Raw genomic sequence first — 26,589 nt, 5'->3', positions numbered from 1 at the left:
GCCCACTGGGCCTGCCAGCCACCCCTTCAAGGGCAGAAAGGAAAAAAGGAACTTCTTGCGGTTTCTTCTTTCTTAAATATGGTCTCATAGAGGTGTTTCTAGCTTCTCTAACTGGCTTAGCAGTGTGCCAATTCTCAAAGCTAGCCAGCAATTGGCTTTTGGCAGGCACAGAGGAAGCTGTTAAGCAGCTTCTCTCAGAGGATTACTTCCATAGCTGATTTGTTCCTCTTCACCAAAAATTCAATTAATGCAAAACCAGGACACTAGGCCTCGCCATATTGGTTTGCTTAATTGCAGCACGTTTCACATTTGTGAATAACCTGTGTGATGGCCTCTGTGGTCAGGTCCACCCCTTGATCACTAACCCATCTGTATGTTGCATCCCTTCCTAGATGTCCTGATGTTTCATGGGCCTCTTGGGCTATAAATAGCTCACACGTTTGCTTCCAGTCTAAGCCTACCTGAGCTATTCCAATCTTAGCAGCCTCATCTACCTGTTCATTGTTCTGATGTTCTTCAGTGGTATGACTTCTGGGCACTTGAACATCTACATGACGTACCTTCAGAGTCATGTTTTCTACCCGTGCAGCGATGTCCTGCCACAATGCAGCAGTACAGATGGGTTTACTTTTGCACTGCCAATTGGTCTTCTTCCACTGCTGCAGCCACCCCCATGGGGAATTAGCCACCATCCAGGAGTCAGTATAGAGTACAAACTACTTTTGTCATTCAGCAATTTCTAGGGCTAGTTGGATGGCTTTCACTTCTGCAAACTGACTCCACACAGCAGCTTTTCCACCTCCAATGGTTTCCTACCACCACAAGATCCATTAGTAAATAGAGCATAGCCTCTTTTGTCTTCCAATAACTTGTTATATGGTAGTGCTTCTTGGAAGCAACATTATCAGTACATTATCCCTTCCAGGATTCCTGAGCTGTTGGGTTTTCCCAGTCAAGCTTGCTGCATGATCAATGCTACCCACTTACTCCATGTAGCGCTGGTTGCATGATGTGCCATGGGGATGTTTCCTTTGAACAGCCAGTGTAGCATGGGCAGTTGCAGTGCCAAGAGGAGACATGCTTCTGTCCCAACAATTTCTGAGGTGGCTTGAACACCCTTATCGGCTGCTAATATCTCTTTTTCAGTTGAAGTGTACTGGGATTCTGATCCTTAAAACCTCTGCTCCAAAACCTTAATGGTTGACCTCATGTTTTTCCTGATGTCCTTTGACAAAGGCTCCAAGTGAGACCATGCTCCCCATCTGCAGTGTAGAGTATATTTTGCACGGCTGGTCCTGTCCAAACAGACCCAAGAGCTACCACACAAGCTATTTCCTGTTTTATCTGCTCAAAGACCTGTTGTTGCTCAAGGCCCCACTCAAAATGGTTCTTCTTCCAGGTCACTCGATAGAGAGTGCTCACAAGCTGGCTATAACCTGGAATGTGCATTCTCCAGAACCCCACAAGGTCTAGGAAAGCTTGTGTTTCCTCCATGTTAGCCAGTAGAGACCTAGTTGACCACATCCATAGGGATGTGACAATGTCCATCCAGCCATTTTATTATTTAAAACTGGATCTCCTATGCAGGTCCCTTGACCTTGCTTCTTGTTATGGTGAAACCAGATTTCAAAAGAATCTGAATTATTCCTTTTCCATTCTCAAACACTTCTGATTTGTTGCCCCACACAGTGATGTCACTGATATACTTCAGATGTTTAGGGGCATCACAGTGTTCCAGTGCAGCCTGGATCAGTACATGGCAGATGGTTGGGCTGTGTTTCCACCCTTGGGGCAGTCAATTCCAGGTGTATTGGACACCCCTCCAAGTGAAAGCAAATTGGCCTGCATTCTGCTGCCAGAGGGATTGAGAAAAATGCATTAGTGATATCAATTGTGGCACCATTTGGCTGCCTTTGACTCCAGCTCATACTGAAGTTCCAACATGTCCAGTATGGCAGCACTCAGGTGGTGTTACTTTGTTCAGGCCATGATAGTCTACTGTTAGTCTCCATTCTCCATTAGACTTTCCCATTGGCCAAATGGGGCTATTAAAAGGCAAGTGAGTCTTCCTGAGCACTCCTTGGCTCTCCAGTTGATGGATCAGTTCATGTATGGGGAGCCAGAGAGTCTCGGTGCAATATTGCTGGTGCACTGGCCTGGTAGCAATTGGCACCTGCTATTCTTCTGCTTGCAACAATCCCACAATGAAGAGATCTTCTGAGAGGCCAGGAAAGGTAGATAACTGATCTTGTCTGTATTCATAGTAGCTACACCAAAAGCCCATTGATACCCCTTTGGATCTTTGATTTACCCTCTCCTGAGATAGTTGATGTCAAGGATACAAGGGGCCTCTGGGCCAGTCACAGTGGGGTGCTTTTTCCATTTGTCCCCCATTAAACTCCCCTCAGTCTTCAATACAGACAACTTTTGGCATACCCCTGTCACTCCAGAGATCCAGATGGGTTCTACACTCCAGTGCCTTGAGGGCATCAGTGTGTACTGTGCACCAGTATGTTGCCTTTTTGAGCCCTAAAATCAAGAGCCAAACAAGGTTAGGTAATAAAAAGCAGTTTCCATTTTAATGAAGGTCCCTCCAGGTGCACAACACACTGAAAATGCACAGAAGATGCACACGTGACATAGGGCACATACAGTTTTATAAGTTTAGTGAATTAGCATAATTGAAAAGAATCCCCATTTAGAAACACAGGTGATTAAGTAATTCACTCTCTTGGTTCAACCCCTTCTGAAGCCCCCCTTCCTTGCTAGTCGTTTATGGGAAAGTGTCTTGGGAAGGTGTCTTGTCCTTGATTCCCATAAGAAATGAGATTAGAACTGGCCCTCAGAAATTTGTTTGTCTAATCGGAAAAGTACCAAAATTAAGAAACTATATAATAACAGTGTACAGAGTGATTAATATATATGAAGAATATATAAAAAATGAAAAATAATTTTGGCATCAGTATCAACTAAAACTTTATACTTCTGTGGATCTGATGTGCCAGGCCATTGAATCCACACAGTCCAGTATGCCCAGCCATCCCTTTCCTCCTCCTGGCTGAAGACACGGACCCTCTATTCCTGTTCCTGGTCAGAGTATTCACTGTCTGACCCTTGCAGTATCAGACCTGAAGTCCCCTCACCAGGTTCAAAGGAGGTCATTTCAGTTCTTTGATCCACGGAAAAAACTCCACAACTCGTAAAAGTTGTAAAGTAGGCATGCATTTATTCAGTGCCAGGCGCATGCAGGATCACTCCACAAAGGTATGTGCACCTCCTGAGAATTCAACCCCTCTTTTATCTGCTAAAATATTGCATATGCATTAAGTTTTGCAATAGGTCCATGCATATTCATATTCTAGCCCAGCCCAGCCCTGCTTTGGATTAAAATTAGCTTATCAGTCCTTCTGGGCTTGTGCAGAGCTCTCTGGTGGTCACCTGGTGGTCGCAAGGGAGGAAGTAAATGGTCTTCCTCGGAGATGAACTTTTTTACCCCATCCTTCTACACATGCCCCCTTGGTCTCTTGGCTGTAACCCAACCTCAGTTCTGGTCTCAGCTGGTTTCAAGGTTCAAGGAGCCCTTCTTATCTCTCTCCAGCTTGGAAACTCACAGTCTTTTCACCTTGTTTGGGGTAGAAGACTGTTCTTATCAGGGCCTTGCATTCCTTTGTTCATCTCTGCAGGCCTTTTCAAGCACAGCAAGTTACAGACTAAGCAAGTTAAACATCACATTTCATCTAAAATAGCTATCCTAAATCATAAATCAATTTCTACTCTAAGTTAATTTCGGATCCCCATGTCTCATTCGTTTATGTCTGGGAGATTGCTGATTGCCTTCTTGTCTCTCTGGGTCAACTACACTGAAAGCCTTCTTGAGTGATCCCTTCTCAACAGCTCTCTTCCTTCTCAGTCCATGGACACAGGCTTGCAGCTTTAAGGTGGGTTCACCATCCTATCTCCTCATATCCTCCCCTGGTCATGCAGAAAGAGCCAAAATGCACCACATGGCCTGTGCTTGGGTCTTCCTTTTCCTCTGGGCAGGGCAGGAGAGGACTGCTTTCTTGGGGTGCCCCTGACAGCTGAGGTGCTTGCCCAGGGGGATGAGGAAGGACAGAGATTTTCTTCAAAGTTTTAGAGCCAGGAAGACTCTCTGCATCTGGTGTATCTGTTTCTGGGTAATACATTGCTGCCAAGCTGCTGAAATATGATGCTGGGGCACTTTGAATCACTTTCCTCCACATGGCCATTGTGCAAGGGACATCCTCTGGATCTTTAGAGACATTAAAATTTTTTAGATCACTACAGATGACTTACAGCACTGCTAATTCTCTCAAGTACTGGATACCTTCATCTGCAGTGGTCCACTTTCCTAGGGAGTTCACAAGATCTTCCTTAAATTGATATCTTGCCCTCGTGCTTAAGAGGAGCCACCTCCAGAGACTGCAAATTACTGCCTCCTTTACAATTCCGCTCTCAATTCCCCAGTCTCTAGCAAGGGATCCCAGCTGTCAGACTTCATGACCTTCCAATTGCTGACTGTCAGCCCCATTATCCCAGCATTGAAGCAGCCAGGCAGAAGTCCACTCACCTGGCTGGCAGCTGCTATCTTACTGCATGTCTCAAAGTTCTGATGAGGTCAGGGACTGAGTAACCACTGTTTCCTGTTTGAATTGTCTCACTCCTTTCTTCAGTTTCTTTGTTGAAGGACCAGCTTTGTGATCAGACCCTTCCTTTCCTCATTCTTTTCTTTTCTTTCTTCTTCTTCCTCTTCTTCCTCTTCCTCCCCATCTTCCTCCTCCTCCTCCCCCTTTCTAATCAATTATATGAACCTCTCCTTGTCTACCTTTTCTTTTTCACTACTGCAGCAATTACTGTAGTTGCTGTGTTTTGAGTCCCTGTCTCAGCTATAGTGTCCTGAAATGCAGTTTTGGTTCCTGCCTCAACTACAGTTCTCTCAGAGTACTGAGCTGTGGCTCTGTAGGCACAGGCCAGGCCCCAGTACAGGGCAAGAAGCTGCTGGTATTCACTGGGGTAAGCAAGGCACCCTTTTATCAATTTGTTAGGGTTCATTGCCTGTTCAGGTGTAAAGTCCCCGGTAATGGGAGGTGATAATTGCCCTAGGAAACTTCTCAAATTCTTCCACACACACTGCCACCCAGGAACTGGATGCCTCAGGCTGCATTTCAGTATTGCCTCGCTGAAGAGTCATCTCTTACACCAGGGCGACACCACATTCCACAAACATTGTAATATGCCAACAATGTTTAGTAGTAGTATCAAATAAATCACGTAAGGGTGAACAAGGACCTCTGGAGCCTGCATAATAAAACCATCCACATCAGACCCAGGTAGGGAGAGGAAGATGTATTCCCTCATCTTTTTCACAAGACAGTTCCCACAGCACAAGGCTGTCAATGCCAGGGCAAAGCACAGAACCATTGTCTGTATTAACATGTTCCCAAATTCAGCAAAATAAAGAGATAAGTGGTGCAGCTGACAAACTCCATGTCCTGCACAGGAGCTTGTTACTCGATAACTACTATTACTACAGCATGTAATACATATATATATATATAACTGCCTTTGTCTCACCCCACATTGGATGCCACAAGGACTGTGGTGAGTTGACCTTGGCTGGATGCCAGGTGCCCACCAAGCCGCTCTATTGCTCCTCTCCTCAGCTGGGGGAGGGGGAGAAAATATAGTGAAAGGTTGTAGGTCAAAGTAAGAATGGGGGAGATCATTTATCAGTTACAATCACAGGCAAAACAGACTCGACTTGGGGAAATTAACTGAATTTATTACCAGTCAAATCAGAGCAGGATAATGAGAAGCAAAACAATTTCTAAAAACACCTTTTCCCCACTGGGCTTAACTTAATTCCTCATTCTCTTCCTTCTCCCTGCCAGCAACACAGTGGGATAAGGAAAGGGGATTATAGTTAGTTCATTATGTGTTGTTTCTGCTGCTGCTTCCTCCTCAGGGAGAGGATTCCTTCCCCTGCTTCAGTGTGGGGTCCCTCTCACAGGAGACAGTCCTCAATGAACTCCTTCCCACAGGCTGCAGGTTTTCATGAACTGCTCCAACATAGGTCACTTTCCATGGTGTGCAGTCCATCAGGAACAGGCTGCTCCAGCATGAGTCCCCCATGGGGCCACAGGTCCTGTGAGGAGCCTGCTTCAGTGCAGGCTTCCCACAGGGTGACGGCCACCTTCAGGCATCCACCTACTCTGGCATGAGTCTCCTCTGCAGGTGGATCTCTGCTCCTTCATGAATTTCCATGGGCTGCAGGGACACAGCTGTTTCACCATGGTCTGCACCACAGGCTGCAGGGGAATCTTTGCTCTGGTGCCTAGAGCACCTCCTCCCACTCCTTCTCCACTGACCTCGGTGTCTGGAGAGCTGTTCCTCTCACATATTGTTACTCCGCTCTTGTCTGGCTGCAATTGCTTCTGTGGCATAACTTTTTTTTTCCTTCTTAAATATGTTACCCCAGAGGCATTACTACCATCTTTTATTGGCTTGGCCTTGGCCAGTGGGGGGGTCTGTCTTGGAACCAGCTGGCAATGGCTGTGTCAGACATGGAGGAAGCTTCCAGCAGTTTCTCACAGAAGCCACCCCTGTAGCCCCCCCCCCCACTGCCATGCAAACCTAATACTCCCTCCCAGCATCCTTCTGGACAAGTTGTCCAACTGTGGGATGAGCAGGTTCATGATGCACTGGGTGAAGAACTGGCTGAAGGGCAGGGTTCAAAGGGTTGCAGTGAAGACAGAGAAATGCCGGGCACAAGTATAAATTGGGAGAGGAGTGGCTGGACAACAGCCCTGTAGAAAGGGATCTGGGGGTACTGGTTGGCAGCAGGCTCAGTATGAGTCAGCAGTGAGCCCTGGCAGCCCAGAGAGCAAACTGTGTTCTTGGGTGCATCAGACACAAAAGAACCAGACAATCAAGAGGTGGTTATCCCACTGTATTCAGTGCTGGTGTGGCCCCACCTTGAGTGCTGTGTGCAGTTCTCAGCCCCACCATTAAAGAAGAATGTGAAGGTCCTTGAATGCATTCAGAGAGCAACCAAGCTGGTGAAAGGGCTGGAAGGGATGTCCTGTGAGGAGTGGCTGAGGACTCTGGGTTTGTCTAGTTTGAAGAAAAGGAGGCTGCAGGGTGACCTCATGGCTCTCTGCAGCTCCCTGAGGAGGGGAAGTGGAGAGGGAGGTGCTGAGCTCTTCTCCCTGGGATCCAGTGACAGTATGCATGGTAATAGTTCACAGCTGTGCCAGGGGAAGTTCAAACTGGACCTAAGGAAGCATTTTTTTTACCAAGAGGGTGGTCAAACACTGGAATGGGCTTCCTAGAGAGGAGGTTGATGCCCCAAGCCTGTCAGTGTTTAAGAGGCATTTGGACAATGCCGTTAATATAATGCTGTAACTTTTCATCAGCCCTGAAGTGGTCAGGCATTTGAATTAGATGAGTGTTTTATCTTCCTTCCAATTGAATTGCTCTATTCTATTGTATCGGGGAGCCCAGAACTGGACACAGGACTCAGGTGTGGCCTCACCTCCCTTGACTTGGTGGCAACATTGTAACTTTTTCCAGTTTTCACAAAATGAAGTAGTAGAGGAAACAGGTTATCTTTCCCTGTCTCTAATGGCATTTTCTCTTTTTCATAGAATCATTAAAGTTAGAAAAAACCTTTAAGATCATCAAGTCCAACCATCAACCTAGCACCACCACCATGTTCACCATGTTCTAAAATGCCATATCCACATATTTGTGAACACTTTCAGGGATGATAACTCTACTATTTTCCTGGACAGCCTTTTCCAATGCTTTACAACCCTTTCAGTGAAAAAAAAATTCCTAATATCCAATCTAAACCTCCTCTGGTGGAACTTGAGTCTGTTTCCTCTCATCCTGTCACTTGTTACCTGGGAGAACAGACTGACCCCTGCTTTGCTACAACCTTCTTTCAGGTAGTTGTAGAGAGTGATAAGGTCCTCCTGAGTCTCCTTTTCTCTAGGCTGAGTCCACCAAGCTCCCTCAGCTTCTCCTCATCAGACTTGTGCTCCAGACCCTTCCCCAGCTCTGTTGTCTTCTCTGGACATGTTCCAGCACTTCATTGTCTTTCTTGTAGTGAGGGGCCCAAAACTGAACACAGTACTTGAGGTGTGGCCTCACCAGTGCCAAGTAGAGGGGAAGAAACAATTCCCTAGTCTTGCTGGCCGCACTATTTCTGATGCAAGTCAGGATGCCATTGGCATTCTTGGACACCTGGTCACACGCTGGCTCATGTTCAGACGTTGTCAACCAGCACCCCCAGGTCCTTTTTTGCCCGGCAGCTTTCCAGCCACTCTTCCCCTAGCCTGTAGCACTGCAGGGGATTGTTGTGACCCAAGTGCAGGACCTGGAACTTGGCCTTGTTGAAACTCATACAACTGGCCTTGGTCCATTGATCCAGCCTGTCCAGATCCCTCTGTAGGGTCTTCCTACCCTCCAGCAGATCAACACTCCTGCCTGACTTGGTGTTACCTGTGAACTTACTGAGGCTACACTTGATCCCTTCCTCCAGGTCATCGATAAAGATATTAAACAGGACTGGCCCCAATACTGAGCCCTGGGGAACACTACTAGTGACCAGCTGCCAACTGGATTCACCACCACTCTCCAGGCCTGGCCATCCAGCCAGTTTTTTACCGAGCTGAGATTACACCTGTCCACACCATGAACAGCCAATTTCTCCAGAAGAATACTGTGGGAAACAGTGTCAAAGGCTTTACTGAAGTCCAGGCAGACAACATTCACAGCCTTTCTCTCATCCACTAAGTGGGTCACTTGGTCATAGAAGGCGATCAGGTTGGTCAAGCAGGACCTGCTTTTCATAAACCCATGCTGGCTGGGCCTCATTCCATGGTTGTTCTGAACAAGCTGTATGATGGCAGTCAAGATGGTCTGCTCCATGACTTTCCCTGACATCAAGGTCAGGCTGACAGGCCAGTACTTCCCTGGATCCTCTTTCTGAAACTCCTTATAGATTGACATCATGTCACAGTAGAGACAGAAAAGATATTTATTTCTTCATACGCAATAGCCAATCTTTATTCTTCATAGCTCATATTTATATGGCTTTCTAAATGCATCATATTTAATTCTAATTGGTTAGTAACTTATGGCAATTCAGTTCATTGGTTAGTAGTTGCTAGTGTACATGTCCGTGGAAAACTTTCCTCTCTAATGATATTTACATTCTTGTCTCCTAAATAGAAGATGTTTCACAGGACTAAAGTCTTTCTTCTCACAGGGGAAAATTCCTTTCTCACGGGAACTTACCAGGCTAGCTGTTAGCTGTGCTTAGTTGAAGTAGCAGGCCTGAGCCACGATTTTACAAGGGTAACAAGGCTCTTATTTTATAAGGCTTTACCTATATGCAACATTTGCTAACTCACAGTCACCTGGAACCTCCCTGGTTGACCAGGACTGAATGATTGACTAATTGATTGAAAGTGACTTGGCGAGCTCTTCTGCTAACTCTCTCAGTACCCCTGAGTGGATCCCATCTGGCTCCATGGACTTGTGGGTGTCTAAGTGGCACAACAGGTCACTGACCATTCTCTCCTGGATTATGGGGGTTTCATTCTGCTCCCTGTCTCTCACTTCCAGCTCAGGGGGTGAGTACTGTTCTGGTTTAGGGCAAATTTTGGCAGGAAACCTTTGAAGGGGTTTCCTCTAAAAAGCAGATTTCAGCAGTCCCTCCCTCAACCAGTTCAGGAGAAAAATCTCCTCATTGAAGTAGCAGGCCTGAGCCACGATTTTACAAGGGTAACAAGGCTCTTATTTTATAAGGCTTTACCTATATGCAACATTTGCTAACTCACAGTCACCTGGAACCTCCCTGGTTGACCAGGACTGAATGATTGACTAATTGATTGAAAGTGACTTGGTGAGCTCTTCTGCTAACTCTCTCAGTACCCCTGAGTGGATCCCATCTGGCTCCATGGACTTGTGGGTGTCTAAGTGGCACAACAGGTCACTGACCATTCTCTCCTGGATTATGGGGGTTTCATTCTGCTCCCTGTCTCTCACTTCCAGCTCAGGGGGTGAGTACTGTTCTGGTTTAGGGCAAATTTTGGCAGGAAACCTTTGAAGGGGTTTCCTCTAAAAAGCAGATTTCAGCAGTCCCTCCCTCAACCAGTTCAGGAGAAAAATCTCCTCAGAGAAAAGTGGAAAAAACTGTTTATTTAACAAGCAAAGTACTCGCAAACATGAAAAAATGAATAATATTGAACCATAAAACCTCTCATTGCTCTGAAGAGATGGTAGATTCAGAGAGTGTCCTTCTGTAGTTCAGAGAGAGTCCTTTTTGCGGGTGTGTCTTGGCTCAGCTCTTTCTCAGTCCCTCCAGGGCTCGGGTCTCTCTTCAGGGCTTGGTTTCGGTGTCTCAGCTGCAATGCAGCTTGGGGGGCCCCCGGGAGATAGTCCTGGTGTTCCCGGACTGAACAATAGCTGAACAGTAAAAAAAAAAACCTTCTGGCCTCAGCTAGGTAGAAAAAACTAACTAATAGCAAAGGAGAGCTCTCTCCCACTGTCCGTGCTGCAGACATCAGAGTCCATGTGAAAAAAATTCTGGGGGAGTAAAATGAAGCTTCTGCAGACAAACTGACAAAGAAATTCTTTATACCTTCATAGTTTGTGCCCCCAGTCTTCACATACCCTGCACGCTCCTCTTGGTCCAATGGCGATTTATAGTCCGGGGTCTTCTAGAACTTTATTGGATTCTTTCTCCATGTCCATGTGGGCAGGCCATTAACTGCTCTTATCTTCCAGCTTGGGCCAGCCTTGAAGCCCTCCAGGGTCTCAACTCTTATCTGAAGGTATCCAGTCTTTCTCTGTTTCCTCCCCTGCATAGCCATTCATGCTGACAGAGTTAATTTAGAGTTCACCTATGCCAAGCTTTGAGCAGGGCCCACTTGTGCTAAGCTGTGAGAAAGTTACAATTAAACCATAGAATCACAGAATCATAGAATATACTGAGTTGGAAGGGACCCACAAGGATCATCAATTCCAACTCCTGGCCCCACACAGGACACCCCAAAAATCACACAATGTGCCTGAGAGTATTTTCCAAATGCTTCTTGAACTCTGGCAGACTTAGTGCTGTGACCACTTCCCTGGGGAGCCTGTTTCAGTGCTCAACCACCCTCTGGGTGAAGAACCTTTTCCTAATATCCAACATAAACCTCCCCTCATTCAGCTTCATGCTGTTTCCTCAAGTCCTGTCACTTGTCACAGAGAGATCAGTGCCTGCCCTTCTGCTTCCCCTTGTGAGGATGTTGAAGATTGCAATGAGGTCTCCCCTCAGTCTCCTCTTCTCCAGGCTGAACAGACCAAGTGACCTCAGCTGCTCCCCATACAGTTTCCCCTCCAGACTCTTCACCATTCTTGGGGTCCTCCTTTGGATGTGCTCTAATAGTTTTAATGTCTTTTTTATATGGTAGTCCCACTTAAACCTACACAATTAATTTCTAATATTTTTAATATTGTATAAGTAAATTTATTTTAATCCCCACTGGCGAGGAAAGCAATTCACAACTAGAACAAATAATAAATACCTTATTGATGTCATTAACAATTCATAAATATTTCTGAGTTACAGCTGCTGGGAATTTTCAATGAGATAAATAAAATAGGCATGTTGAACACAAGCTACAAAAAGGCTGATGTTCTAGGCAAACAGTTTTTATTTTAATTTCTGGAAATAGCAAGATTATAAAAATTTTGAAAAACTTAATCTTGTGTTTGCTATGCTGTAGACTTTGAAAATCACTTTTTCTCTACCAAAAACAATCATTGAGTTTTGTTGTCCATGTAATATTGGGATTGTCCTGTATTTCTTTTTGTCTTTTAGGAATATTAAGTCCACAAAAAGAACATTTTTGATTTATTAGCAACAAATAACGAAACAAAAAAATTACAAAACCAAAAAGGACTATTATAAACAACTCTGATCTGCATAAATTTGGTCATCAGTATGTTCTGCATTAACTTCACTTTCAAATATCTCTGAAAATTTCCATTGACAGAACACCTATACTTTTGAATATCTTTTCCCTTATATTTCTTCCTTCACTTCTAAGAGAACTGTACTGCCTTGTGTTTTTTACCATTACCTCTTTCAGAATTTCCCTAATAACTGTTTGCTCTGTGTTCCAGCCCTGTTCTCTTCCTGCTTTTCTAGTGCAGATCTAAGTATTTGACATGAGCTATTTAGTTAACTCTGGTAATACAAAATTTTAAATATTTATTTCAAAATAAGTATAACAGTCATTACTGATAAGAGGAAGGTATTTAAATGAGGCAATTGCTTTGTTACCTTTTTATGTGTTTTACATATAGCTTTAAATAGGAATCTAATGTCTTGAATCAGTTATTTAGTGGTGAAATTTTGTTATGAAACTTCACTGTTTTGATATGCCCCTGAACATTTTTGTAGGTCATCCTAGGCTTTCTGTTAATAGTGACTTTAAAAGTCTTGGATCAGGTTGGATGTGTGACATTTGACACTTTTTTTTTTACTAATCTATAGGCAGCAGTTAAATTGAAAAAAGCTACAGATACATATAAACTGTATGTAGAGAAATATGCAGCAGTTAAATCTGCTTTTGAACAGAAGATGACAGAAACTGCACAGGTAAGTGTTATATTAAATGACTTTTCTTTAGAATAAATTATTCTGCTCTATTTTACCTCTCTGATAAGATCTGAAATTAAAGCTTTTGAAAAATTGGTTCAAAATAGAATGATCTCCATTGGAAATTGATATGAACAATAATGTCAGAAGTAATATGTTTGAAGGGCAAACATTGATCATGTATGTTGTGATGAGTGCCCTTGAATGACACAGTTGAACACCAGCACTCTGAAAGACTTTTTTATGAAGAAAACTTTTGAAAGTATTGTAGATACATTGAGATCATGTGGGAAATCTTGTGAATTGCTGGAGAGATAAATTCATTCATAGGAGTTTAAAAACTGAGATCCATCATGTTTTCATTATCATTCTGACAATACACTTCAGTAACAGCTTGTGACTGTGACTTTCCAGGGTTTACTTGAGGTGGTCAAAAGCACATATACTCAAATTTTTGTTTTATTTTTTTTAAAGCTGTTTTAATCTGTATTTCAGAGGATATCAAGTTCTTTGTATGATTTCATGTGCTGCTGCTTGTTATGTTTTAAAGTTTCTTTTTCAAATTTGTTGATTTTGTTGATTACCTTGCTCTGGAAGTTACTGAACCCTCACTGAAATAGATCCTGTGAATGCTTCTGATTCACTTCAGAGCAAATTCAGTCAGGTTGATTTAAATCTTTATTTAGTCTCAAAAAAGCAGTCTGCTATCTATTCCTTACCTTACAAGAAAGAGATTGTGTTTATAGCAGTTGACTTCCTGCTCTCTAAAACAATAAGATAAAAATTACCAAATATTACTTTAATAGATTTGCCCTGCTAAAATTGCACTTCAAACTTGTCTATAACAAGCAAGAAAGCTGTGAGTAATGAACAGGAGATTTTGTTTAGAACTGACAGGAGATCAACATGAAGAATATTTGAAATAGATTTTATTGTCAGTGAAGGAAAATTTAGGGTATTTCAGCAAGAAAATTAGCTGGGCTTTTAATAATATCTTTAAAATTAATTTTAATAATTCTCTACAACAAAATTATAAAAAAAGTAGCAGGTTCTTTTGTATCCAGAGACTGAATATGAAGATGCTTTTTGTTCAGCTTTATTTCTGTTATTAGGTAGGCATGAGTTATTTAAAACAGGCTGAGGTGTAGAGAAAAATCTTTTTACTATACCAGATCTTACAGCTGGAAAAATGTGGCCATACTTTTGGGCTGTTTTGTTTTGCAATACAGAAATTATATAAATTTATGTCTCACTGCAAACCACACTTGCATAAATAATCTTAATTCATTAACTGCAACAACCCTTTTACTCATAATTTAAATTTTCACTTAATATGATAACGGATACCTGGAAACTCTGAATACCTTTCACAGCTATCCATATTGGTAATGAAAATTAGAATTCTACCAGTCTAAGTCCTGTCTGTGAACTCTGTTTTAAGTATAATGGTGTAACTGCATCCACAGTTTGGTTGCAGGGGGGCTACTTTAAAGATGATGCAATAGGAAAAATAACACTTGTGAATATCATAGAATGGCCTGGGTTGGAAAGGACCTTAAAGATCATCTAGTTCCAACCCCTCGCCATGGGCAAAAACACCTTGCATAGGTCAGGTTGTTCAGAGCCCTGTCCAGCTGGGCCTTGAACACTTCCAGGAATGAGGCATCCACAGCTTCTCTGAGCAACCTGTGCCAGTGCCTCACCACCCTCAGAATAAAGAATTTTTTCCTAATATCTAATCTAAACCTCCTGTCCCTCAGTTTGAAACCATTCCCCTTTGTCTTGTCACTACATGCTCTTATAGAAAGTCTCTCTCCATCTTTCTTGCAGGCTCCCTTCAGGTACTCAAAGGCCACAATTAGGTCACCCTGAAGCCTTCTCTTCTCCAGGCTGAACAAACCCAACTCCCTCAGCCTTTTCTCATAGGAAAGGTGATCCATCCCTCTAATCATCTTGGTGGCCTCCTCTGGACTCCTTCCCACAGGTCCATGTCCTGCCTGTGCTGTGGCTCCCAGAGCTGGATGCAGTATTCCAGGTGGGGTCTCAGAAGAGCAGAGTAAAGGGGCAGAATCCCCTCCCTTGACCTGCTGACCAGGCTGCTTTTGATGCAGCCCAGGATACAATTGGCTTTCTAGGCTGCAAGCACACATTGTCATCTTGTGTCCAGCCTCTCATCCACCAGCACCACCAAGTCCTTCTTGGCAGGACTGCTCTTGATCCATTCATCCCCCAGCCTGCATGACACCAGGGATTGCCTCAACCCAGGTGCAGCACCAGCACTTGGTCTTGTTGAACCTCATGAGGTTTCTGTAGGTCCAGTTCTCAAGCTTGTCCAGGTCCCTCTGGATGGCATCCTGTCCTTCAGGTCTGTCAGTTGCACCACTTAGCTTGGTGTCATGTGCAAACTTGATGAGGGTGCATTCAATCCCACTATGTCACTGATGAAGACACTGAATAGCCCTGGCCCTAATATGGGCCCCTGAAGGACACCACTTGTCACTGATGTCCATCGGGACTCTGAGCCATTGACCACTTCCCTCGATTCATGGAAAAACTCCACAACTCATGAAAGTTGTAAAGTAGATATGCATTTATTCAGTGCCAGGCACATGCGGGATCACTCCACAAAGGCATGTGCACCTCCTGAGAATTCAACCCCTCTTTTATCTGCTAAAATATTGCATATGCATTAAGTTTTGCAATAGGTCCATGCATATTCATATTCTAGCCCAGCCCAGCCCTGCTTTGGATTAAAATTAGCTTATCAGTCCTTCTGGGCTTGTGCAGAGCTCTCTGGTGGTCACCTGGTGGTCGCAAGGGAGGAAGTAAATGGTCTTCCTCGGAGATGAACTTTTCACCCTGTCCTTCTATGCATGCTCTTTTGGTCTTTTGGCTGTAGCCCAACCTTAGTGATGGTTTGCGCTGGTTTCAGGGTCCGAGGAGCCTCTCTTATGTCCCTCCAGCTTGAAAGTTCACATTCCTTTCACCTTGTTTGGGATAAAAGACTGTCCTTATCAGGGCCTTGCATTCCTTTGTTCATCTTTGTAGGCCTTTCTGAGCACAGCAAGTTGCAGGCTAAGCAAGTTAAACAGCACACGTCATCTAAAACAGCTATCCTAAATCTGAAATTAATTTCTACTCTAAGTTAATTTCTAACCCCCATGTCTCACCCTCTGGATGCAACCATCCAACCACTTTCTTATCTATCTAACAGTCTACCTATTGAATCCATCCCTCTCCAATTTAGCGAGAATAATGTTGTGGGGGACTGTGTCCAAGGTTTTACAGAAGTCCAGATTAATGACATACGCAGCCCTTCCCTTGTCTACTGATGTAGTTGCTCCATCATAGAAAGCCACAGGTTGGTGTGGCGTGTTTTGCACTTGGTGAAGCTGTGCTGGCTGTCCTGAATCACTTTCCTGTCCTCCATATGCCTTAGCAGAGCTTCTAGGAGGATCTGTTCCATGGTCTTCCCAGGCACAGAGGTCATACTGATAGGTCAGTAGTTCCCAGGATCTTCCTTTCAACCCTTTTTAAAGATGGGTACAATGTTTCCCCTTTTCCAGTCACCTGGGACTTTACCTGACTGCCATGGCTTTTCAGATATCATGGATAGTGACTTGGCAACTACATTAGCCAATTTCCTTAGGACTCTGGGAGGCATCTCGTGTCTCATAGACTTATGTACATTCAGGTTCCTCAGGTGGTCATAAACCTGATCTTCACTTACAGTGGTAGGGACCTTGTTTCCCCAGTCCCCATCCTGCTATGCATCCACTTGAGAGGTGTGGGAAGAGAGGTTGCCATTGAAGACTAAGAAAAAAAGCTGTTGACCATCTCTGCCTTTTCCTCATCTTTTGTTGCCAGTTCACCAGCGTTGGTTTTTGGGGGAGATATGCCTTCTTTGACTTTCCTTTTCTAGTTGACATACCTATAGAAGCCCTTCTTGTTATTCTTTGTGTTCCTTGGCAGATTGAGTTCCAGTTTTGCTTTGGTCTTCGTAACGCCATCCCTACACAATCCAACTTCATTTTTATACTCTTTCTAGGTCACCTGTCCTTGTTTCCACTGCCTGTGCATTTGTTCCTTTCCCTTTAGTTTGACCAGCATTACCCTACTTAGCCATGTTGGTCTCTTGCCTTCCTTGCCCAATTTCTTGCTCCTGGGGATCACAACCTCTAGCTCTCTATGAAAGACTTACTTAAAGATCTGCCAGCTGTTCCACTTCCTTGTCCCTGAGGGCAGTCTCCCAGGGGATCCTATTGACTATCTCCTTGAAGAACTGAAAGTTTGTTTTCCTAAAAGTCGGGGACCTAACTTTCCTCCTTACCTGACCCTTGTCCCTCAGGACTGCAAACTTCACCAGTGCATAATCACTGCAGCCCAGGCTGCCTCCAGTTTTGACATCCCCAATTAGTTTGCTTACATTTGTGACCATCAGATTCAGTATCGCATTCCCTCTGGTAGTGCTGTCTATTACCTGGCTCAAGAAGTTATCCTCCATGCATTCCAGGAGTCTCCTGGATTGCCTACAGCTCTCCTTGCTACTTTCCCAGCAGATGTCAAGGTGGTTGAAGTCCCCTGGCAGGACAGGAGCCTGTGAGTGCTATGCCTCCTGCAGCTGGAGCAAGATGGCTTCATCAATAGGCTCCTCTTGGTCAGGCAGCCTGTAGTAGACACTAACCACTAAGTTCTCTTTGTTGCTTTGTTCTGATTCTTACCCTCAGGCTTTCAACCTGTTAGTGGCTGTTCTTCAGAGACAACTCTTCACACTCAATCCAGCTGTTGATGTAGAGGGGAACCCCTCCTCCTCTCCTTCCTCCCCTGAGCAGCCTGGAGCCATCCATAGCCACACTCCAGTCACGGGATTCATCCCACCAAGTTTCAGTAATGGCAACAAGGTCGTAGCTTTCTAGCAGTATGGTGGCTTTCAGCTCCTCCTGTTTGTTGTCCATGCCATGTGCATTGGTGTAAAGGCACCTCAGCTAGGCTGTCAGCTGTGTCACTTTCCTAGAGGAACACCCTTTAATTCCTTTGAGATAATTCTCTGGTGTTTCCCTGTTGGCTTCTGTTACCTCAGGAGTCCCTGTCTCATCTCCATAAAACTGCAAGTGTGTTCCAGTGCAGCCAGCACATTTCAGAATCGTGGGCAACGCACCCTCGCTAGCACCCTGTGCCAATCAATCACAACCTAGATTATCTTAATTTGCAGTACATCTCACATTAAATATACTAATTTTAAAAACAAAATAAGTGAACAGCATGAACATTCTCAGCTGTTTCAGCACAAAACCAGTTGGCTTAACTTAAATCTGTTTTAGACCATTCAAATAAAATTTTTCTGAGGATGCAAACACCTTGACATGCTGGGGCTATGTTCTAGGTAATCATGTAGCAACATCCTCACTTAACTGTCCTCTTTTCGTAGTTAAACTCCACCAATACTGTTCTATAAATTTTGCATTTTTTCCTTTCTTCTAATTTATTAAATTTCCTGCTATTATCAAAGTGACATGGCTTGTGATATATTTTTTTGAGAAGTTGAAATTAGAAACATGATCTTCCTAATATTAAATTGCAGATTACATGGGTGTTTTCTGCAATAAACATGGAAGGATTTTTATGATTAAAGACATAGGAAAATATAATTCACTTTCTGTTTCAGATAATGGATTTGGCAGAAATTCTTCATGTTGAAAGTTTTTCTGAATAAAACTATAGTTGTATTATACAATTGCTATGCACTTGTTATGAAAACATCTCATTTGTCAGTTATTTCACCTTTTTAGAAGCTTTTTTTAATAAACACAGTGCAGTCAGTGATTGGAATGAAATAACTGGAATTGCTAAGTTATTCTTTGAAAGTCCTGTCTTAATTAGAACTGAGTGCAGTTGACTAGATAACTGCTGTTGAGCAGTTTTTATATAAAGTTCAAAAATGAGTAATAATTCTTCACATTTTAAAACCTACAGGAAAATGTACATATTTATAAAAAGGAATAATGCTTGCTTATGCTGTGTATGATGACTTGAATAAAGAACATATGGATGATTCTTCATTTTTATTGTAGCTTAAAATGCTAAGAATTGACTTGCATTTATTGGGTCATTAACATTACAGATTTGTTTCAGTACATCTTTTCAAAATGGACTGATCTTTCAAAAGTGAAAGTAAACAATTTGGGTAATTATTATAGCTAGTTGTATTATAGTACCTAGATAGCTTTAGTCTTTGATCAGACCTCTTTGTGTTATCTCCTTTGCAAGGCCAAGATAGCAAAAGACAAAAAAAAATATCTCTGAATGGCTGGCTGTTTTGATATACACTATAGAGAAGAGTTTAAAGGAGAATATTTTCCAGTTTTATGGAGACCTCAAACCAAACATGAAGGAAGTGGCATTGGCATAATCTCAAAAGTTGACTTTGAGTTTAGGTAAAAATTAGGTAGTTGTAGCTTAACTCCAGCTGGCAACTAAGCAGCTACTCGCTCTCTCCTCCCTCCCTGGTGGAATGGTGAGGAGAATTGGAAAAAGGTAAAACCTATGTTCTGATAAGAACAGTTTAATAACTGAAAAAAGTAAAATATTTCATACCATATTATTATTGTTATATCCCTTTGGCCAGTTCGAGTCAGCTGTCCTGGCTGTGCTCCCTCCCAGCTTCTTGTGCAGCTCCTCACTGGCAGAGCATGAGACACTGAAAAGCCCTTGTCTCAGGGTAAGCACTGCTCAGCAACAACCAAAATGCCAGTGTATTATCAGCATTATTCTCATACTGAATTCAAAACATGGCACTGTACTGTCGGTTTCTCTGGGTCTGGATTGAAGGCACTTGAGACAGTAGTTCATGTTCAGATGCAAGTGTTTATTATTTCTTATCAGTAAAACAGTCTCACTACAGTGAGTTTGGCAGCTTTTCATGAGAAGGCACAAAATGGCTAACAATCTCTTGTTACAAGGTCTTTTAAGACTAAACTATCCAATTAAGAACTGACACCTAGATTATTTTCCCTTTTAACCCAATAACTGACCCCAAAGAGCCCACAATGCGGACTTTTATGCCCAATTACAAAATGCCACCCAAACCCATGAAGAAGAAGAAAGAAGAAGCATGAAGAAGAAACTCAGGACGACACGTCCGCTGGCATTTTCTCCCAGGGCTGCAGGGACGGAGCTGCTGCCGAGCCCCGCTGCCCGCGGGTGCCTCCCGGCTGGGGTCACGCTGCTCCCGATCCTGGTGGAGCCGCCGGAGCCGCAGCCAGCGTGGGCTCCGTGCCCCGAGAGCCGCGGTGCCAGAGGCGGTGGCGGCTGCCCGCGGTGCCTCCAGCTCTCTGCTGCTCCCGCCTGGATCCGTGGGCTGCTCCGGCCCGCGCGCACCTCCGAGCGCGCTGCTGCAGCTCGGCATGCCCACCATTCCTCCATTAAAAAAATACAGATTCTAGTCTCTGCTCCAGACTTGGGCAAGTCCTCGGGACTTCCCCAAACTTTCTAGTTTAAAGGAGAATATTTTCCAGTTTTATGGAGACCTCAAACCAAACATGAAGGAAGTGGCATTGGCATAATCTCAAAAGTTGACTTTGAGTTTAGGTAAAAATTAGGTAGTTGTAGCTTAACTCCAGCTGGCAACTAAGCAGCTACTCGCTCTCTCCTCCCTCCCTGGTGGAATGGTGAGGAGAATTGGAAAAAGGTAAAACCTATGTTCTGATAAGAACAGTTTAATAACTGAAAAAAGTAAAATATTTCATACCATATTATTATTGTTATATCCCTTTGGCCAGTTCGAGTCAGCTGTCCTGGCTGTGCTCCCTCCCAGCTTCTTGTGCAGCTCCTCACTGGCAGAGCATGAGACACTGAAAAGCCCTTGTCTCAGGGTAAGCACTGCTCAGCAACAACCAAAATGCCAGTGTATTATCAGCATTATTCTCATACTGAATTCAAAACATGGCACTGTACTGTCGGTTTCTCTGGGTCTGGATTGAAGGCACTTGAGACAGTAGTTCATGTTCAGATGCAAGTGTTTATTATTTCTTATCAGTAAAACAGTCTCACTACAGTGAGTTTGGCAGCTTTTCATGAGAAGGCACAAAATGGCTAACAATCTCTTGTTACAAGGTCTTTTAAGACTAAACTATCCAATTAAGAACTGACACCTAGATTATTTTCCCTTTTAACCCAATAACTGACCCCAAAGAGCCCACAATGCGGACTTTTATGCCCAATTACAAAATGCCACCCAAACCCATGAAGAAGAAGAAAGAAGAAGCATGAAGAAGAAACTCAGGACGACACGCTGTGCCCTCCGTCTTGCTTCCATCCACAACATACTAAAAATCCCAAAACCTAAATTTCTCACCAAGTGATACACCTACACTATTCTCTATAATCTATTTCACACTTTTGTGGATTCTAGTCTATCTTGAAGTCTAGGAAAATTTCTCCATGAATGAGAGTCAAAGTCAGTGCTCCCCTGGGGGTCAGGACACCCCAGAGCATACAGAGAAATATTCCTGGTGCCCTGGGTTTCCACACTGTACCAGCTACTGAGAAGAAATGAACTCTTATCCCAGATGAAATCAGGACAGTAGTGAAAATAGGCTGGAACATCACATTGTGTACACATGTTGACACCTTGATAGTGGTTGAGAGTAGATATTATAGAGATAGGCCATAGATAGCTTTGAAAGTAAAATAATATAGCTTATGTAATCAAGCAGTCAGTAAAAGAAATAACATCCTAGAATAGGCTACAGAGGATGACCACTTCAGGAAAAAAAAAAAAAATTATCTGCTTGATTGATGGCTAGAGAGAGGCATATAAGTATGACAAAAGAAAGAAAGACTGAGAGCTTAGAAGAGAGATTTGATTTGTCTGTATGAAGTGGTACTTGTTTGTGAATCAAGAGTACCAGGAGGTATGAAATGTGAAGAGATGATCTTCAAAAAACCCTGGAAAAGTTGGAGAGAAGATTAAGTGGTGCACCAAAGTTTAAATAGTTACAGAAGTAGGAAGATAACTAGGACACAGCTGGAGTAAAACACGGATTTCAAGATGATTATGGTTAACTGCTGGGAAGGATGACCTTTTTAGTTCTGATCTTTGGCTAGGAAAGGGTCATTAGAGACATGGGAAATTATTTTAAAATGGATGTCAGGTGAAACCCTGGGTAAGGTCAAACAGGAGGGCAAATTTATTTGTTCAGTTGGTTAGAGCATGATGCTAATAACACCAAGGTTGCAGGTTTGATCCCTGTATGGGCCATTCACTTCAGAGTTGGACTTGATAATCCTTGTGCGTCCTTTCCAACTCAGAATATTCTGTGATCCTGAATTCCAGACAAACTGCAAAGCTTTTATACAGTGAGTTTAAAGATCAAACAAATGAATTGCATTTAAAGAAGCAAAGGATATAGATTTAACTGAAGAAACATAAAGCATGTGTATATTGTGAGCAGGAAAAGAGGATGATGAGGAGTTGCAAAACAGATTCAGAAATAGGATTTCTGAAGTTAGATAAATAGACTAAACTCTTCAGATATGAAAAAAGTTATGTTGTTTTTTTTTAATTAACATCCTTCAGTCCTATTTTCTTTTGGTAGAAATAAGTCAGACTAAAAAAAAATCAAGATAAGTGAAGGTTTAAAGAGTAAATAGAAAAGTTGGATAATGCCTCTAAAAGGTTATTATAAAGTATAATATTTCATAACTATGAATTCTGCACCTTCTTTTCCTAAACATTGTCACTACCGTGATCAAAATCTGAAAAAAACTGGTTTTCTGTTTATTATATTTCTTATAATTTAAGGTTTAGTTTTTCAATAATTATTTTCATTATGAATAACTGTTTGTATTGGTTTACAGAAATTTCAAGACATTGAAGAAACACACCTTCTTCATATGAAAGAGATTATAGAATCATTGTCAAATAGTATAAAAGAAATTCATTTGCAAATAGGAGAGGTAATTTTTATATTATCATTTGTTTGGATCATGCTACATATATTTCTTAACTCTTAAACGGAACATTTCTTACTGTGTTTGTGGTAATTACAGGATCATATCTTTCCAAGTATTGTAGATTTTAAAACCAGTATGAGTAAGAGATAGACAGAAATTATCTACAGCATTCAAAAGACTTTGAAGCAGATATGGTTCTTTTTACCACAGATATCAAACATTATGCAAGTATTGAGCTTGTTTATGAGATGTTTGAAGGAGATTGAAACATTTACTAAATTGCTGTTTTGGTCTTTTGCAATGTTTCTATATGTGTATTTTCTTTTGTTATTCAAGCTTCTCTGAAATTTTTTATTAAATGGGTCATCCTCTAATTTTGTTCATTGTATTGCAAATCTTTTTAATATCTAAATTCAACATAACCTGAATCTTTTATTGATTCCTGGTGTGGTTATAAGTTCAGTATCACAAATTTTACAGAATAAGGCTGAATAATTGTTACATTTTGTGTAAACCAAAAAAGAATATATAGATTGACAATTTTGAATTCTTTTCCCTAGATATTAATTAGCACCCATTTCACACATTTCAGGATACTTGTGCTTTTTTTAACTAAAACTTGAAATTATATCATTCTGAAAACTTCCAATTTTTTATTTGCTTTGGTTTTTATGAGCAAAAGACCTTCAGTAACAGTACTGGCAGAAGCTTTTATAGTGCCTTTTCTTTAGATGCAAGTTGGTTTAATTAATAATATTTATAAGTAGTCTTTAATTTTTGATGTTCTGAAATGTAGGTTTATTTGTATATACATAATTTGAGTCACTGTTTTCCTTGGCTTTGAGGTTTTCTGCTAATGAATGGTGGTTGCAAGGGAGATGCTATTTATTTCTAAAAGATATACATACTGCCTTGCTGGAAAATCTTATTAACCATGTGCTTGTTCCTTTGTCAGACTAAAAACCATTACAAGGGTAATGCTTTTACTCAAGCAGGTGGGAATTGTGAGAATACAGTGGTAATAGTTTACACCCTTAAGTGGTGCTGGCTTAAGAGACATTGTAGTGGGAGATGTTGCGGACAAATTCAGAAAATTATGGATTACAAAAGTGGTTTAGATAGAAGAAATGAAAGTAAATCTTAAATGCATCATCAAGCTGTATTCTTTAATTCCTCATTTGCATCTGTATCTTAAATACCTTTGCTAATACTAAAGCAAAGAAGGGATTTCCTTGGTAAAATACCTGCAAATATTTGGAAGCCCTGTAATATATTTTAAAGGCAAGTATTTTGAACCCTAACTCTAGAGAAAACCACATTTTAAAGATAATTACATTCTTTCAATTACTGGTTTTAAAATTCCTTTTGTGGAGTGTGTTTTTTTTTTTTTTTTTTTTTTTTTGACAGGTACATGAAGAATTTATTGATAATATGACAAATACTACAGTTAAGAGTTTAATACAGAAATTTTCTGAGTCAAAAGGAACTGGCAAGGAAAGACCTGGTAAGAGATAAAAAATAACAGTGTAGGAAATGTTAATATAAAAACTGTAGATTTCCACTCCTAAGAAAAGGTCAAACCCTATTTGTTAATGCTTTATAAGGGTAATGTACTTACAATTTCAAATTCTTAGAATTAATTATCTTTGATATTAAATGATTCATGGAATTTTATCAACAGAATTTCATAGAGTCCTAAAAATGGTTTGGGTTTGAAAGAACTTCAAACATCACCTAGTTCCAACTCCCTGCTATGGACAAAAACACCTTCCACTAGACAAGGTTTCTCCAAGCCTTATCCTGCCTGGCCTTGAACACTTCCAGGAATGGGCCATCCACAGCTTCTCTGGGCAACCCATGCCAGGGCCTCACCACCCTCACAGTAAAGAATTTCTTCCTAATATCTAATCTAAACCTGCCCTCTGACAGTTTGAAGCCATTCCCCCTTGTCCTGTCACTACAGGCCTTTGTGAAATGTCCCTGACCAGCTCTCTTGTAGTCCCTTTAGGTACTGGAAGGTGATATAAAGTCTCCTCAAAGCCTTCTCTTCTCCAAGCTGAACAGCCCCAACTCTCTCAGTCTGTTTTCATAGCAGAGGAGCTCCAGCCCTCTGATGATCTTTGTGGCCTCCTCTGGACTTGCTCCAACAGGTCCGTGTTTTTCTTGTGTTGTGGACCCCAGAGCTGGATGCAGTGCTCAGGTGGGGTCTCACCAGAGCAGAGTAGAGGGGCAGAATCCCCTCCCTTGACCTGTTGACCAAGCTGCTTTGAATGCGGTGGCCCAGGTGTCATGAGTGTTTTAAAATCACTTAAAGAATCACCGGCAAAGGTATCAGTAAAAACAGATTTAATATAAAAGAGACAGCACAACAAAGTTCCTTGGCAAGGTTCACTCTGCTACTTACTAGATGGTTATGGCACCCCCAGGAAAAGCAACAAGCAAAAAATTCAGAGTCAATCAATCCAAACCAAAATAAAATGAAAAATATCTATGTGGAGGGGTGTGAGTGTTTGTGCGTGTGAGAGAGACAAAAGGATAGAAAGGGTAAGGATAAAAAGAAATACAGCCTAACGGTCCAACAGCACTTAACAGCATTTACACTTAACAGTACTTGACTTATAACTTAAGTTGAACAATTTACCAAAGAATTAATATAGGATTTACTATAGTCTTTTTTTTTTTTTTTTTTTGACAGGTACATGAAGAATTTATTGATAATATGACAAATACTACAGTTAAGAGTTTAATACAGAAATTTTCTGAGTCAAAAGGAACTGGCAAGGAAAGACCTGGTAAGAGATAAAAAATAACAGTGTAGGAAATGTTAATATAAAAACTGTAGATTTCCACTCCTAAGAAAAGGTCAAACCCTATTTGTTAATGCTTTATAAGGGTAATGTACTTACAATTTCAAATTCTTAGAATTAATTATCTTTGATATTAAATGATTCATGGAATTTTATCAACAGAATTTCATAGAGTCCTAAAAATGGTTTGGGTTTGAAAGAACTTCAAACATCACCTAGTTCCAACTCCCTGCTATGGACAAAAACACCTTCCACTAGACAAGGTTTCTCCAAGCCTTATCCTGCCTGGCCTTGAACACTTCCAGGAATGGGCCATCCACAGCTTCTCTGGGCAACCCATGCCAGGGCCTCACCACCCTCACAGTAAAGAATTTCTTCCTAATATCTAATCTAAACCTGCCCTCTGACAGTTTGAAGCCATTCCCCCTTGTCCTGTCACTACAGGCCTTTGTGAAATGTCCCTGACCAGCTCTCTTGTAGTCCCTTTAGGTACTGGAAGGTGATATAAAGTCTCCTCAAAGCCTTCTCTTCTCCAAGCTGAACAGCCCCAACTCTCTCAGTCTGTTTTCATAGCAGAGGAGCTCCAGCCCTCTGATGATCTTTGTGGCCTCCTCTGGACTTGCTCCAACAGGTCCGTGTTTTTCTTGTGTTGTGGACCCCAGAGCTGGATGCAGTGCTCAGGTGGGGTCTCACCAGAGCAGAGTAGAGGGGCAGAATCCCCTCCCTTGACCTGTTGACCAAGCTGCTTTGAATGCGGTGGCCCAGGTGTCATGAGTGTTTTAAAATCACTTAAAGAATCACCGGCAAAGGTATCAGTAAAAACAGATTTAATATAAAAGAGACAGCACAACAAAGTTCCTTGGCAAGGTTCACTCTGCTACTTACTAGATGGTTATGGCACCCCCAGGAAAAGCAACAAGCAAAAAATTCAGAGTCAATCAATCCAAACCAAAATAAAATGAAAAATATCTATGTGGAGGGGTGTGAGTGTTTGTGCGTGTGAGAGAGACAAAAGGATAGAAAGGGTAAGGATAAAAAGAAATACAGCCTAACGGTCCAACAGCACTTAACAGCATTTACACTTAACAGTACTTGACTTATAACTTAAGTTGAACAATTTACCAAAGAATTAATATAGGATTTACTATA

At 42.1% G+C, this 26,589-nt stretch overlaps 1 protein-coding gene across 1 annotated transcript in view; it reads left to right on the top strand.

The window, feature by feature from the left end:
• Nucleotides 1-24,262, top strand: part of LOC121354656 (F-BAR domain only protein 2-like) — a gene marked incomplete at its 5' end in the record, with an annotated part of 32,506 nt that extends 8,244 nt beyond the window's left edge. Inside the window, 3 exons of the mRNA XM_041469413.1 lie at nt 12,575-12,679; nt 22,538-22,636; nt 24,041-24,262. Of these exons, the coding sequence (XP_041325347.1) occupies nt 12,575-12,679; nt 22,538-22,636; nt 24,041-24,148 (312 nt within the window). The remainder of the gene's footprint in view (nt 1-12,574; nt 12,680-22,537; nt 22,637-24,040) is intronic.
• Between the last annotated feature and the right edge of the window lie 2,327 nt (nt 24,263-26,589).

The sequence above is a fragment of the Pyrgilauda ruficollis genome, unplaced genomic scaffold (assembly GCF_017590135.1).
Source record: "Pyrgilauda ruficollis isolate IOZ18807 unplaced genomic scaffold, ASM1759013v1 scaffold103, whole genome shotgun sequence".
NCBI lineage: Eukaryota > Metazoa > Chordata > Aves > Passeriformes > Passeridae > Pyrgilauda > Pyrgilauda ruficollis.
This window is presented reverse-complemented; position numbering and strand designations above follow the sequence as displayed.